Here is a 15,254-nt window from a genome sequence, read left to right as displayed (position 1 = left end):
AACATTTATGATTTCATTTTATTATATTTCCTTATTTGCGTGGGAGGGAGCTACATGCCCGGAGGTCGGACGACAGCCTGCGGAGATCCCCCCTGCCAGTTTGTGGGCCCCCGGGGTTAGTCAGGCTGTCAGGCTTAGTGGCAAGGGCCTTTACCAACTGAGCCATCTCACCAGCACAACTATGATTACATTTTAATAATAAATAGTAAAAGCCAAATTGCAGCCCGTTGTTAAAGCTCTTTATAAACACATTTTTTTTCAAATGGTCCAACCAAATCAGTTGGGGGCGTTCATCTGAATGAATGACCCCGCAGCCCTTCCCACCAAATGCTCGAAACAAGTCTAAACCCCATGAGCCACTGAGCGGGCCTCTCTATCTGTGGTTGGGATTCCCAAGTGCTCAACACTAGCGCCCTCACTTCTGGGTAAGAGAAAAGGCATTCTGGTCCATCAGTTCCCCGACTCGCTCCTGGAGGACATTAACCAGTTCCGCGATGACAAAGACATGTGTGTCATCAATGTCTTGAATGATGAACTTCTTCCCCAAGGCATTGGACTCATCCAAGTACAGCAAGAACTGCTTCATGGCAGGATCGCTGTAGAAACAAACACAGATCATGGAACATCCTGTGGTCAACCAGGCTGCAAGGCCTTAACAATTACGTCTGAGAGTGATGGCTTTTTAGGATGACTTAAAGTTCAGAACCATTAGTCAGTGTCTTGTCTTCTCTCAGCCTAAAGTATTCATCATTTGGAGCTAAGACTTCACATTAGAAGCTGAGTTGGATGAACTTCGAAAGAAAGGCTTGTAAAGAACATCACTCACAGAGGAGAGAGTAAGGCCGTCTGAAGCCCTGCAGATAACTGCCTCACCAGAGCTTCCTTAATTGATTTAAAAAGGCATGCACAGACTCTCACGGACAGAGCCTGGGGAGAAACAAGAGGGCTTCGGAGGAAGTCAGCATCCCAGAGTGGACAAAGCCAGGGTAACAGGCTTCTTCCAGATGGTTTGCGGAAGAGGCCACAAGACAGGAAGTCCAAGCGCCTGCTTCTCAGACTCACATTTACTAATTGATTCTTGCCATAAAAATACAATCTTTCAAGTGTTGTAAAAATTCAGTCTTGGAGGTTTTGGGGGGCAGGAGTAGGGGAAAAGGAGCTGAGGACTGAATTTCATTTAGCACAAGCTGGCTCACTGCACTCCTTAGCCTTAGTCCTTAGCCTAAGATAAACCTTGGAAGGGCTAAAAAAAGGGGATGGGGCAGCGGTGGCACAGGCCTTGGGATCCAGTGCTTTATGTGGGGTGGGTAAGAATTAAGATGGTATGGTTCTGGATTAGGCTCCGGTACAGATCAGGTTAATTTCCAAGTCCCTAAACTAGAACAACACTTTATCTGATTTGCAGAGAGAAGAGATTAGTGATAAAATCCTAACAGATTTCTCAACAGGCTCGATAATGAAGCTGCCTGGTTTAAATGAAGCTGCCTGGTTTAATTTACGCAAAAATAGCTTCCCCCACCTCAGCCCCTCCCCCCACTCAGGGCATAAGCCAATCACTTTCCTATGGTTCTCTCTGCTTATTTATTTTCAGATGAGGGCTCTTGGACTGGGTGCAGCTCTTTGCAGCACTGGTGAAATATGTGTGAAGCCTTATGTTCTGTAATTGCTATAGTCTACGGTCAAGAATCCTTCAAATCATGAAGGAAAAAAATGTCACTGTTTTGTCACATGTCAAACTGTGAACGTTCCAGTGTCTGACTGACCCTTAGCTAGGAGAACATAACTGTGACAGGCCGTATCTGCAGCCTCAGCGATGAGATGGGGACACTGGGAGGCCTATCCTTGATAACTCGGGGCTGTTGTACTTTAACTTGGCATGGAATCCACCACTGTCTGCCACTCAGTGTTCATCCCATCCCCCATTCTAGATTCAGCCTGTTAAAGCAACTTTTATTTGCCTGATGTAACGTTGCCCCGGCGGCTTATTGCCTCAGTCCTCTAGCCTAGGCCTGGAAGCTTCTAGCCTCTCTGTACAGTCTTATCCAGGCCTACAATGTTCAGCCTTTCAGACTTAGTGAACTAAGTTCTAGTTCTTTCTGAACTCTGGATAGCTAGTTTAACTCAGCGATTCTGGCTCAAACTCCTCTCAAGCCAACTGATACAATCTAGTTTCTCTTTCTGCCTCTGACTGAATTGCTCTGCTTGGCCTCATAATACCCCTGGCAATACGCTCTCATCTTTGGTCTCCTCCTTCTCTGGCTCTTTGTCTTCACTGTTTCTAGCTTGTTCTCTCTGCAACCTGTTTTTCCTGTAACTGTCCCCATAAAACTGCTTCCTCCCCTCTGTCCCCTTAGGTGGTCTCTCTCTCCTCTCCATTCTCATTGAGAGCTGGGCACATCCTAACCGGTTAAGGGTAAATCTTTCTCTGAGTCATCACTTTGTCTGCCACTCAATTAGATATCACTTTCAAAAGTAGACACTTTCTTCTACAAACCAACTTGACCTTCACTGTAGGGGATTAAAGGTGTGTGCTAAGGGCCTGCCTATCCCAGCCAGAGCAGCTGGATTAAAAAGCATCTCTACAATCAGCCCTTCCACATTCTTGAACTACTTCCGGATTTAGAGTCCCCCCACTCCCCCCACCTAAGGTTTTTGGTTTGTTTGTTTTTTGATGTTGTTTTTTTAAACGGAGTTTGTTGGAATCTTTATCTTCCAGAAGTCTAAATCTGCATGATTCTAAGGTAGCTCACTAGTCACACTGAGCATTTGATATGCTGTAAAAGTAAAACAGATGCTAGATTTTAAAGATATTTTTTAAGACTTAATAAATGGGAAAAGAGAGATGGTTCGGAGGTTAAGGGCACTTGTTGCTTTGGCAGAGGACCCAGGTTCAGTTCCCAGCACTCACACGGTGGCTCACAACTTGTTCCTAACTCAAGGTCCTGGTAATCCAATGCCTTCTTCTGATATCTTCAGGCAAATACTCATGCACAGAAAATAAAATTATTCACAGCCTACCTGTTTCATTTTACTCCTTAAAATGCAGTTACCAGAAAACTGAACACTACCTATGTGGCTTAGCGTGTATTTCCATTGGACAGTGTTGCTCCAGGTGTCCCAGGGTTTGACGCTGCTCCCCCTCAGCCTTGCCTTCACAGTAAAGCACCGCTGCCTATACTAGGACTTCTAACAGGCAAACAGAAAGGGGAGCGCCCAGAGGACAGGGCTTCCCACCGACAAAGCCACAGCCTAACAAAGCGTTCCGGAGTTTTAAAAGTCAGAAACAGCAGAGACCTGAGTTCTAGTTTACTTTGAAGAACTCAACTCTAAAACTGGTTTCCCCTTTGTAGAAACTCCTCGGTGAAGCCTGCTCCCTTTGGCTCTGACTTCCTTCTCATTTCAAACACATGCTGTAGTGGCAAAGATTTAACCAAGTTCCTGTGTTACTTTATTCTTTTAATTTTTTGAGACAAGATTTCATTATACCGCCTTGGTTGGGGTGGGGTGGGGTGGTGGGTGTGGAGTGGGGTGTGGGGGTGGTGGTGATGTGAGGCAGGATCTGAATCTCCATAGACCAGGATAATAACCTTGAATGTCTAAGGTCTTTCCCACCTGCTGGGACTAAGGGCCTACCCCAAGAGGGTAGTTCCTGAATTCTTCCAAACCTTAATCTAGACAAGAGCTGATGGTTTGAGAATAGAAACTCTGTTGCTTTAATCAAGGCTAATCTAGCTCACAAACTTCCAATTAAAAAAAAAAATCACTGGAAATAAAGCTAATTACATTCACTTAACTGAGACAATGAAATGTAATATCAGCAAGAAATTTAGCAGCCAATCCCGTTCCCCTTATAAAGAAAGCTTATGGAAATTCAAAGTTGAAGCCTGGATTTCATTTATATTAACAAATAAAATTTTGGAAAAGGCATATACAAACATACATACATACACACATACACACACACACACACACACACACACACACACGCATATTGAGAAATATTGAATATATAAATAATAAGATCCAATGTGCAAATTTAAAATCATTAATTGTTAAAGCTACGAACCATTCTATAAGCACTCCTTTCAAGACGTTGACCATCTTTTCCCAGGCAGAAAGTGTAGATGACTTCAAGAATTCTAAAATTAATAAAATTTAAAAGGGATGAAGAGACATAAAATCCAAATGTTTAAACCTATTTTGGAGATTTACATCTGAGATGAAACAAAAAAACTAAACGTCAGTATTAAAAAGCTAACATAGAGCATCCAGATATTCCCATTCTTACCAACGCTAAAGCAGATTATTTGGAATATTAATAAAGCATAAATTGTACTTGCATATTCTACTGTAATTAATCCTTTTTAAAAAGTAAGCTCCAAACGCGTCAGATTAAACGCTTTTAATCCCAACACTCAGGAGGCAGGGGCTAGCAGATCTCTCTGGACCAGCCTGGACTATATAGTGAGCCCCAAACTTAAAAAAAAAAAAAGGCTCCATTACTCAAAATCAACGAGCCCAACACAAATGTAAAACAGATCCATTATTCAAATGCTTCCTTTTTATATCCAGGAGAACGATACACAGGCAAGATTCTGGGAGGCAGACACTACAAAATGGTAGTTCCGAAAGAGCCTCAAAATTACAGTGACCCACCACCTGATTTTACCGATGAGACCGAGTGACCCGACAAAGCAGGTAATTTAAATTTACAGACATCTAGGTCTCCAGATCTTGTGTTTTTTTGATTAGTAAACTACATCCTCTAAGGATCTGCAATGGAAATCGCCTGCGTGACAGCTACCAGTGTCTACACCCAGGCATGGACCGCTACCTTCCCCACAGGAAGACCGTGATGCAATGCGTGATGGCCGCAAGGACCCGCAACACCTTAGAAAGGGTGCGGGACTCCAGCCCGCCCACAGGACAGAAGGCTCGGTGTCTCTCCTCCTCCTCCCCGCCTTATTTCCGAGGCCGCCGAGCCACACACAACCTACTTTTTCAAGGCGCTCAGAAACAGCAGCGTTCGGCCCTCAGCACACCCAGAGCCGTCCCGGCGTCGCCGACTCACTGCGCCTGCGGCGTACGTCATCGCGATAGCGCCTCTCTAGTGGGTGGGGCGACACATGGAGGGCGGGGCTAAGGGCGGGGCCAAGCTCTCAGAGGCGGGGTCACGTGCCCACTGCCGCCGGGTTAGGGCGCAGGTTACAAGTGGCGGCGGCGGCGGGTGGGCTCTGTAGCCGGCGGAATTCACCGCGAGCGGTCTGGACTGCCAGAGTCCTTCCGCCGGCAGGTAGGGCGGGCGAGCGGACTTACAGAAGGACTGACGGGAGGGAGGGAGGAGGGAGGGAGGGAGGGCAAGGGCGTCGCCTCAGCCCCGGGAGAGGAGCCCAGCACAGACACTAAGGTCGCGGCCTCGCAGGGACCCGGTGACCTGCCGCGGCACCTCGGGCCGGATTTTGGCCCTTTTCTTGATTGCTCCCTGCGCCCTGCGCCGCGCTGGTTGTCCCTGAGGCTTAAAGGGGAGCACCTGCATGGAAGGTGCACCATCCTGGTGCTCTGTGAGCCACACCTGAGTCGGACGCTTCTTGCTCTTTGCTCGTCTCTGACCTGGGAGATTGAATAGTTGGAATGCTGATAGGTTTTTAATCCCAGTAACTGTCATTTTAAGATGAAGGCCTCTGGCAGGTTCTGCAGTTAATCCTATTCCCAAATTCTCATCTGTAGTCTTTTTTTTTGGGGGGGGGGAGGGCTTCTCGAGACAGGGTTTCTCTGTGTAGCCTTGGCTATCCTGGAACTCACTGTGTAGACCAGGCTGGCCTCGAACTCAGAAATCCGCCTGCCTCTGTCTCTGCCTCCCAGGTACTGGGATTAAAGACTTGCGCCACCACTGCTCAGCTTTTGAACTGTAGTCTTAATGGAGCTGAATTTTCAGCAGTTGAGACAGGAGGTAGTTTTAGCTTCTTGATCCTTAGGTTTAATTATATTTCCACATATAAACGCTGATCTTGTCTTCTCATGTGTCTTCTTCCTTTAACCAGTCTTCCCCCTTTCACTTGTTTCCCTTTACAGCTCCACAAATTTTTTTTTTAAAAAAAATGTATTTATTGCACTTCTGTACGTGTGCATGTATGTATGTATGTGAGCCGGGAGTGTCATGTGTGTGCCCCAGTGCACAAGAGGTCAGAGGACAATTTGAAGGAGTCCTTCTCTTCCAGAATGTGAATCCCTGGGCTCGAACTCTGTTCATCAGACTTGGAAACAACAGTGCCCTGGGTTCTCTTGTTATTTTAGTCCCACATCTGCTGTACCCAACTCCTTTTTTATTGTTGTCATTGTTAATTTATTTTGTAGAAATGCCGATTTTTTTTTCATTCTTATTTTATGTTTCAGACATCCTTACCATCAATAGCAAATTTCACAGTGCATTAGACAAACAGAAGTGAGGTCTAAATACCATTTTACCCACGAGATTGAAATATTTGGAAATGTAGGCCGCACTAGTCGTTATTAAGATATAGATAGACAAGGGGAGGGAGTAGTTTTGCATTAAGTGAGCACAATTATACTCAAATGAACCACTAGGGCATTCCTGAGAGAGATATCAAACCCCATTGCCATTTCTGCCCCCTCCCTTCTATCACCCGGGAGGTCCACCTTCCTCTCTCATGCCCCTCCCCCACTCCCTCTATGTTACAAATAGGAAAGAGCACCTGCAGTAACTGTAACTGTGGACCTAGTTTATTTCACTTAGCCTCATAACTGCGGCTTCTGCCATGTTCCTTGCATTCTCCTTTATGGCCGAATGAGACTCTGTAGCATTTTCTTTATCTGTTCGCTCCACCGGACACCTAGTCTGACTGCACAGTTGGCTACCAGGCACAGTGTATCAGTAAAACACAGCTGATGGGCTGGTATCTCTGGATCAAGCCAACTTTGACTCTTGGTTATGTATACAGAAGTGGTATGGTGGGATCATTTTGTTTTGTTTTATTGAGACAGGGTTTCTCTGTGTAGCCCTGACTGTTACTCACTCTGTAAACCAGGCTGGCCTTGAACTCAAGAAATCTGCCTGCCTCTGCCTCCCAGGTGCTGGGATTAAAGGCATGTGCCACCACCGCCTGGCTTTTGACTCAGAACCCATTTCCAACTGAGCACAGGAGTCTCCTTCCAGTTCTTTAACCACTCCACCCTCCTGTCTCCCCAAACAAGACATCTGTCTATCATGTGAACTCTGCCACACTTGGAGGTAGGGGGAGAGCTTCCCACTTCCTCAGGAACCATGAACCCCCCCTCCCCCTCTTTTAAAGCTGGCCCCAGGTTTAATCTTACCAAGCATTTTTGCTTTGCTTATTTTCTTTTGGCTATATTTTCCTCTTTGAAAAATCAGTCCTCTGGCTGGGCAGTGGTAGGGTAGGCCTTTAATTCAGCACTTTGGCTTCTCTGAGCTCAAAAAGAGTTTCGTAACTACCAGGGCTGTTACACAAAGAAACCTTATCTCATGAAAAACAAAAAGTAAAAGCAAGAAAGAAAACAATCAGTCCTCCAAGTCTCAGCCGACTTGTGCATGAATTCTGCTGTCGAGCTGCGAGTTCTGGACTCACGCCTGCACGTTAATGACCTGTGAGCAACCTGAACTCCACCTCGCAACCGCAAACGGTTTCATCTCTTACGCTCACCTCAAACCCTTTTTGTTTTTCTACTGACTGAAACCCTCTAGACATCTCTGAGCACCTGATGTGTACCAGACACTCTTCTTGACGTTTGTGGAGCGAAGGTGAACGTGGAATTAATTTTACTGGGAACAGAGAGACTCTCTGTATAAACAGATGAACCAAAAGCCGCCAAGATGGAGATGTGATAGGCCTGGAGGGTTCCTTTGATTAGGAAGTATCAGCAATGGATGGCTGTCAGGAAGATTTTCGAAATTGAACCTCTTTATAGCAACACTAATGACCAGGAATTTTAGTAATAGAGACACTGTTCATGATGGCATTCAAAACTGAAGGTGTCTAGATATGCATCACATTAAAGATGTGAGATTATGGGCTGGAGAGATGGCTCAGCAGTTAAGAGCACTGGCTGCTCTTCCAGAGGACCTGAGTTCAATTCCCAGCAACCACATGATGGCTAATTATATATTATATAATATGAACATATTATATAAACAAATCTTTAAAAATCCACTTGAGGCTGCAGATGGATTCCTTCAGAGTTTTCAGTAAGGAAAACACTGATTTTATTCTCGTAATCCTGGGCAGACACAGCCAGGTATCTAGGAATCTGCATTTTATTAAAAATCTGTGAATTGTCTCTGTTTCCCCTCTGCCCATCTTACAAAGAAGACCTGCCTGGCTAGCCTGGAACTCTATGTAGGCCAGGCTAACCTTCACTCACAGAGCTCCACCTGCCTGTCTCATGAGTGCTGGGACCAAGGCATAGCTTATTTAAACAAATCTGTTTTGACGTTGCATAACCGACAGTGTCACGTGACAGAGTAAGTTCAGAATCCTGCTGGGGCCCCTACTGCCATCCTCTCAACTGTGTGAGTTGACAGAACCAGCCAAAGGAGGAAACCTGAGAAGTGCCTGCAGTTCGCCCTTGTAGACATTTGTAGAACACACTCCCTGTTCTTTCCAAGTACATCTGGAGCAGCCATCAAAGCAGGGCCCATTCCGTGCCCTAGGACAGACCTGAGTGTGATTTGCAGGAGTTGAGCTTGAAGTTTGCTTTTAACCATTGTGGAATTAAGCTAAGAATAATATAGAAATAGGGGAGAAATCCAAAATATTTGAGAATTAATCCCACTTTTTAATGGGTTAGCTGAGCTTTGATAGGATAGTCTTAAGGACTGTGTTCCAGGAGACAGACTGGAAGATGTCTCCTTCCCCCCCCCCCCCTCCCCAGACAGGGTTTCTCTGTGTAGCCCTGGCTGTCCTGGAACTCACTCTGTAGACCAAGCTGGCCTCAAACTCAGAAATCCACCTGCCTCTGCCTTCCAGAGTGCTGGGATTACAGACGTGCACCACCACCGCCCGGCTGGAAGATGTCTTCTTATGAGACTAAGGAAACAGTGTGAAGCTTGGTTTTACCAGCAGTACAAGTAAATGGACATTAGACCTGTGAGTGTGCTCATAATACACACACATGAGCACAGTGGTGTGGATGTCCGTGACAAGCATCCTTAATCACCCTCTGCCTTCTTATAAGAATCTCCATATCCCTGCTTTATTTAGTTCTCTGTGGGGTGGGGGAGAGGACATACGCCACAGCAGCTGAGGGTCAGAGAACAGCATCAGGAGTCGATTCTCTCCTCCCACTATGTGGCTCTCCAGGATTGAACCCGGGATTACCGTGGCCCAGGTACCCTTACCATCACTGAATGGTCTCCTTCGCTCCGTCTTACTTTTTGAGACAAGGTCTCTCACCAAAGCTGGGTTTCATCATTTCGCTCGCTGCTCACCTCCAGGCCCCAGGAAGCCTCCTGCTCCTGCTTCCTTCCACAGCGCTGGGCTCACAGGCACAGCTGCTGCCCCAGCTGTGGCTCGGGCCCTCGGCTTTTCTTGCAGACATTCGACCGGCTGAAATTGAAACTCTGAAGTCCATGTTCCCCGCCCATCAATTTGAAGTATGTGTGATAATCCAGTCAGATCTTTGACACATCCGCGGATCAGAGCACACAGGACTCTTCACAGGAAACAGTCCCACAAGATGAGCTCGTGATCAAAGATTATAAAGCTTAGTCAAACAAACTATCTCAAGGGCTAGGCACAGAAATGGAGTTTTCAACACAGAGACTTTATTTCTAAAAAGTGCTCAAGAGGCAGAGGCAAGTGGATATCTGTGAGTTCATGGCCAGTCTGGTCTACACAGTGAGTTCTAGGACATCCAGGGTTGTATAAGAGACCCTGTCACAGAGAAAGTTTATAAAATATGAAGGAATCTTTAGACGCTGCATGCATTGGCTCATTGCAGCAGTATGAACCATCCCAAGGCCTCAGCCCACACTGCCACTTATCACTTAGCAGGGAGAGGAGTTGCAGGGTCAGCTGGGGCTGGTTAGACTAGAGCTGCGGGTGCTTGCCCAGCAGTTAGTGCTGGTTGTCAGGTAGCGTTCATTAGCTGCCTTAAAGGGAATTTCCTGCATCTCTTCAAGGCTGTTGGACCTTCATTTATCAAGAGCGGACATGCAGTGTATTATATTTACTTGAATTTTCCTGGCTTTCTATTAATTACCACTCACAATTGAACACAACACAATACAAGTAATGAAAGTGCCAGCAAACTTTATTCTAGTAAAGTCTGGTTTGTTTGCAGAGGTGAAACCCTTAAGGTGATTTTCTCAGTTTTTTTGAGTAATCTGACTGCGAGTGGCCCACTGTGATGATGGTGTGTCCTTAGGGTAAAAGAAAAGGTTTCAAATAAATACTAGATTAACCTTGTTTCAATTACTTTCCAACACAGGATGTCCCTGGCTGCCTACTGTGTCATCTGCTGCAGAAGGATAGGAACCTTTGTTCCCCGATCAAAAAGCCACACGCCCTGGAGAAATATCCGTGAGTACAGTTCCGGGCCTCCGGTTTCTCATAGGAATAGTGGCGGGATTGTGACCACTTTCCTGAAAAGCACTACCAAGCCAGCATTCAGCACCAAGACTCCCATTCGCTTTATCTTTCTGTGCTACTGATTCACATGAAGTGTGTAAGTCCAGAGCCGTGCACGAGCCAAAACCTGTCCTGGCCAATCAGTTGCTCACGCCCATCTTTCCATTCTTAGTTATCACTGTGTTTTCATTCACACATATACTTAGCTCTTGCAGAGTCAGGTACCTCCTCCTCCGAACAGTGCTGAGTGGGGAGACTGTCCTCCCTGCCCTGGGGAGGTGTGGGATCTGCCCTAATTAATGCCACTCAGAACCTTCCCTGACCGGCTAGGCCATGCAAAGCCACCAGGAGCCATGCAGTCGCGGCCCTGTAGAGCCTGGTTCGTTATCTGGCTCCTCCCAGAGATTAAGTTCAGGGGGCAGTGTCCTGCAATTACTCTGTCCCATTGCGTATTGCCATCTGTGGCACTCAGGAGAAGGTCTGGCCGTGCTTGCTGACAGAAGGATGAAATAACATACTTCCCCCGGCACTGATTCTTTTGTGTGTAGGACAGGGCTGTCCTGTGTACCCTTCATTTATCTGACAATAAGCATTTACTGACTGTCTCCCGTGCACCAGGGGCTGTTTTCAGCCCTGAGATTAAGTCTTTGAGTAAGATGAAGTCCCTGTCCCTACGTTGCTTCCTTTGAAGCTTTAAGATAGACGTGTTGGAATTGGGTGGGTGGAGCGTGCCTTAATGCTAGCGCTCAAGAGGGAGGAGCGGGTGGACGTCCCGAGTTTGGGGCTGCCTTAAGCATGGACAGCAGGCTGGCCAGGATTACACAGTCAGACCCTGTCTCCCCAACAATGCAAAACAAAAATGTCTGTTGGGCCGGCATAGAGGCTTAGTGTGTAAGAATGTTGACTGTGCAAGCACGAGGACCTGAGTTCAAATTCCCAGCACCCACATAAGTAAAAAGCTGGTGCAGTACATGCACCTGTAACTCCAGCACTGAGAAGTGTGGAACAGCTCCGGGCCCTGTGAGAGACCCTTATCTACAGAACAAAGCACAGGGTGACAGAGCAGGCTCCGTGGACGAGAGAGCATGCACACAGGTGCTCACACACGCACACACATGCACACGCTAACACACACACACACACACACACACACACGCACACACGCACACACACTCATTCATACATGTACCTATATTTTATCCAGGGAATTCTGATTCTGAATTGTAAATATAAGAGAACCAGGAGCAGTAGAGAGTAGAGAAGGCTTTTCTCTTTCCTTCTCTCAGTATTTCCAGTACAGTGAACTGCAGAGTGTTGCATCTACTTTTAGTGGAGGAGATGGAGAAGAAAGGCCATGAATGAAGGTGGAGATGTCTGGGAGGCAGGGATAGAGCTCAGGGGAAGACCTTGTGTCTAAAGCACATGTGTGAGGTCCCTCGTTGAGAGACACACGGCGAGTCTTGTTGGAGGCACAGGCGGTAGCGGCCTGTAGGGAAGGAAGCACTGGCTGCTCCCTGTCGAGGGCCAGAGAACACCAGAGAGCCATCATGGGGTCAGACAGTGCCGAGAGTCCCAGTCAGGCTATCTGGGCATCGCCTCTGCAGGCTTCCTCATCCCTGTGGGCCAGCTCCTGTGGAGGCCCGGAGGTGCCTGGGGAAGTGTCCCCGTCTCTAGATTTCCACATGTGTCTGACTTTAGGACATGGCCAGCCTTTCTGCTCAGCAGTCCAGGACTGGATAGGCACATGTCTGCCAGTAAGATTTAAAAATAGGCATATATTTTGTCTTAGTCAGGGTTTCTATTCCTGCACAAACATCATGACCAAGAAGCAAGTTGGGGAGGAAAGGGTTTATTCAGCTTACACTTCATTGCTGTTCATCACAAAAGGAAGTCAGGACTGGAACTCAAGCAGGTCAGGAAGCAGGAGCTGATGCAGAGGCCATGGAGGGATGTTCCTTACTGGCTTGCTTCCCCTGGCTTGCTCAGCCTGCTCTCTTATAGAACCCAAGACTACCACCAGCCCAGAGGTGGTACCACCCACAAGGGGCCCTCCCCCTTGATCACTAATTGAGAAAATGCCCCACAGCTGGATCTCTTTCCCAGCTGAAGCTCCTTTCTCTGTAATAACTCCAGCCTGTGTCAAGTTGACACACAAATCCAGCTAGTACATATTTAAAGTGTTTCCAAGGTCCATCAAAAACTTATACTCTTATTGCCAATATTTTAGATGGGGCTATGAAATCTCCCTCACTTAAACCACCAAGGATGGTAGGATTATTTGGGGGAAAAGTCTTTTTCGTGTTCCCACTTGAGAGTCCCTCAGTGAGGGTGCTGGGAAGCTCGGTGACCCCACCGGACCCCACCTTGCCTCTGGCTTCAGAAGCTCCTACTGGTTACATTCGGTGAACCTGTGACCCTGGCTCTAACAGCAGCTGGGACCTGATTTCTTTTGATTTGGTTTGGGGTAGCAGAACAGGAGCTTGAAGGGCGAGTCTGGAAGCCAAGAGTCTAAGTCATGTTTTACTCAGGGCTGCCGGGACTGAGAGTCAGATAGTAAATATAATATGTAATGTATTTCTTTCTCTTTGAAGGAAATATAATAAGATTTACTGGATCGCTCATTGTAGGGTAAGTACTGCTGGTCGCCCTCCAGTAGGAATGTTTCATGAGACTGTTGTTGGAAACTTTAACAGAAGAGACCTGGAGCGAGCGAGCGAGGCGTATGCATGGGATGTGGAGTGTCAGAGGCTGATCATGCCTCCGCGAGCATAAATAGGAGTCATGGCGTTGTATGTGCTAGATGCCATGAGTGTTCATTTGCAGGACAGTGGATAAGTAAGTGGGAGGTAGATTTCTTGTGAGGGCGCTGTACATGCAGACAGTAGTGTGAGTGAGTCACACGAGCGGAAGGCTGAATAAAGGAGCGAACATATGTAGCCTGAGTCTGTGCACACGAAGCTTAAAGTTGTGTTTAAGTGTGTGGGTCCTCAGGCAACAGACCCACGATGCGAAACGGTGACATTATGAGTCTTGCTACAGAAGGAGAGAGGGGGAGAGGGAAAGAGAGGGAGAGGGAGGGAGAGGGGGGGACAGGGGCAGGCACTGGGACGTTTGGGGTTTCTCATCTTGGGCTGCTTGCTTGGATATAATCATGTGGCCACTTGCTGAGTTGTATGTGTGTGTGTGTGTGTGTGTGTTGGTTGGTTAGTTGGTTGGTTGGTTGGTTTTTCAAGACAGGGTTTCTCTGTGTAGCCCTGGCTGCCCCGGAACTTGCTTTGTAGACCAGGCTGGGCTCCAACTCAGAGATCCTCCTGCCTCTACCTCGTGAGTCTGGGATTAAAGCCACGGCCTGGCTCACTTACTATTTTAAACTGAGGTGAATGTATACACATATCCACACATATCCACACATATAAAGTGGCACTTGGCATAACTGTATGCTAGTTTCCTAGTAAAGCAGAAAGCAGCTCACTGTGAAAAGCTACTGGGTCGTATTTAGATGCTCCTTTGTGAGGGACTTTGTGTTTCTCTTGTCAGGGGTTCTCTATTTATTACTTACGAAGTGCTGGCCCTGAAAAAGTCGTTAACGTTGGACACTCAGGTGGTGGAAAGAGAAAAAATGAAGTCTTACATCTATGTGCACAAAGCCCCTGCAGACAGCTTAGACCACCGTGGTAAGTTTCATGCTATATAAAATGGAGAAGTGGGTCTGTTCTGAGTACAGTTTCGACAAGTAGACTCAGCGTTCTGGAAGGATCAGTAGAGCCTGTGGGAGCCAGGCTGCCAAGTGCCTGTCTTAGATATGGCTCTGTTGCAGTGAAGGACTATGACCAAGACAGCACTTGCAAAAGGAGGCACTGAACTGGGGCCTTCCTTCCAGCTTCAGGGGCTTAGGCCCTTGGCATCATGGCTGGGAGCATGGCAGCGTCCAGGCAGGTGCTGGAGCAGTAGCTGAGAGCTGTATCCTGATCTGTGGCCAGGCAGAGACTGAGCCAAGCACGGGCTCTTTGAAAAGTCAAAGCCCACCCCAGTGGCATACTTCCTCTAGCAAGGCCACGCCCACTCCAACAGGGCCACACCCACCCCACAAGGCCACACTTCCTATTCTTTTCAATTCTATCCCCACACCAGCCATTAACTGATGACCAGATTCGGGGCGTCTGGATCGGCTTCTGCCCTTGTGTCCGACTCTGGGTCCCCTGTTCCCTGGAAGCCATCGGCTCAGGCTCTCACATGCTAGCTTTTGCCATTCAGCTCAGAGACCATCTGTCATCCTGTGGGGTGACTCATGCAGCCGAGCTCACCAAACAGATTGAGAAATGTGAATCCATCTGTCACGAATGCTGAGCGGTCTGTCCCTGCGGGGTAGGACATCCCCTCCTCCGTGCCAAGGCTGTATGCTGGCCTCTTGGCTACTTGGTAGAGGTGAGGGTTTGGCTCAGAGGAGGTCTCTTCTGCTCTGGGCATCTTGGTGAGCCCTCAATCTACTCTGCCTTGGAGCTGTCCTAGAACGCCGGCCCTCATGTACCTGTGAGCAGGCCCTGTGTGGGCTGGCTCCTTGTGAGCTGTGTATCATCACCACACGGTCTTTACTGTGCGACCTCCTTGGGCTTCAGCACTCGTCCAGGCGACTGACAGTCTTAGTTATGG

At 47.5% G+C, this 15,254-nt stretch overlaps 2 protein-coding genes across 3 annotated transcripts in view; one reads left to right on the top strand and one right to left on the bottom strand.

Moving 5' to 3' along the window:
• On the bottom strand, positions 1-5,094 carry Gtf2h5 (general transcription factor IIH subunit 5). The gene is made up of 3 exons (XM_052169842.1): positions 4,998-5,094; positions 4,067-4,139; positions 1-596 (listed from the first exon to the last, which is right to left on the bottom strand). The coding sequence occupies exons 2-3, from the start codon at positions 4,099-4,101 to the stop codon at positions 416-418; spliced, it is 216 nt and encodes a 71-aa protein (XP_052025802.1). The 5' UTR covers positions 4,102-4,139; positions 4,998-5,094; the 3' UTR covers positions 1-415.
• An 81-nt stretch (positions 5,095-5,175) lies between these two features.
• Positions 5,176-15,254, top strand: part of Serac1 (serine active site containing 1) — a 35,851-nt gene continuing 25,772 nt past the window's right edge. For both annotated transcript variants that reach the window (XM_052169226.1, XM_052169225.1), the window contains exons 1-4: positions 5,176-5,293; positions 10,465-10,556; positions 13,196-13,232; positions 14,142-14,278. In XM_052169226.1, coding sequence (XP_052025186.1) covers positions 10,466-10,556; positions 13,196-13,232; positions 14,142-14,278 — 265 coding nt within the window. In that variant the 5' untranslated portion in view covers positions 5,176-5,293; position 10,465. The remainder of the gene's footprint in view (positions 5,294-10,464; positions 10,557-13,195; positions 13,233-14,141; positions 14,279-15,254) is intronic.

The sequence above is a fragment of the Apodemus sylvaticus genome, chromosome 23 (genome assembly GCF_947179515.1).
Source record: "Apodemus sylvaticus chromosome 23, mApoSyl1.1, whole genome shotgun sequence".
Taxonomy (NCBI): domain Eukaryota; kingdom Metazoa; phylum Chordata; class Mammalia; order Rodentia; family Muridae; genus Apodemus; species Apodemus sylvaticus.
Note: the sequence above shows the minus strand (reverse complement) of the source record. Positions and strands in the feature narration are given on the sequence as shown.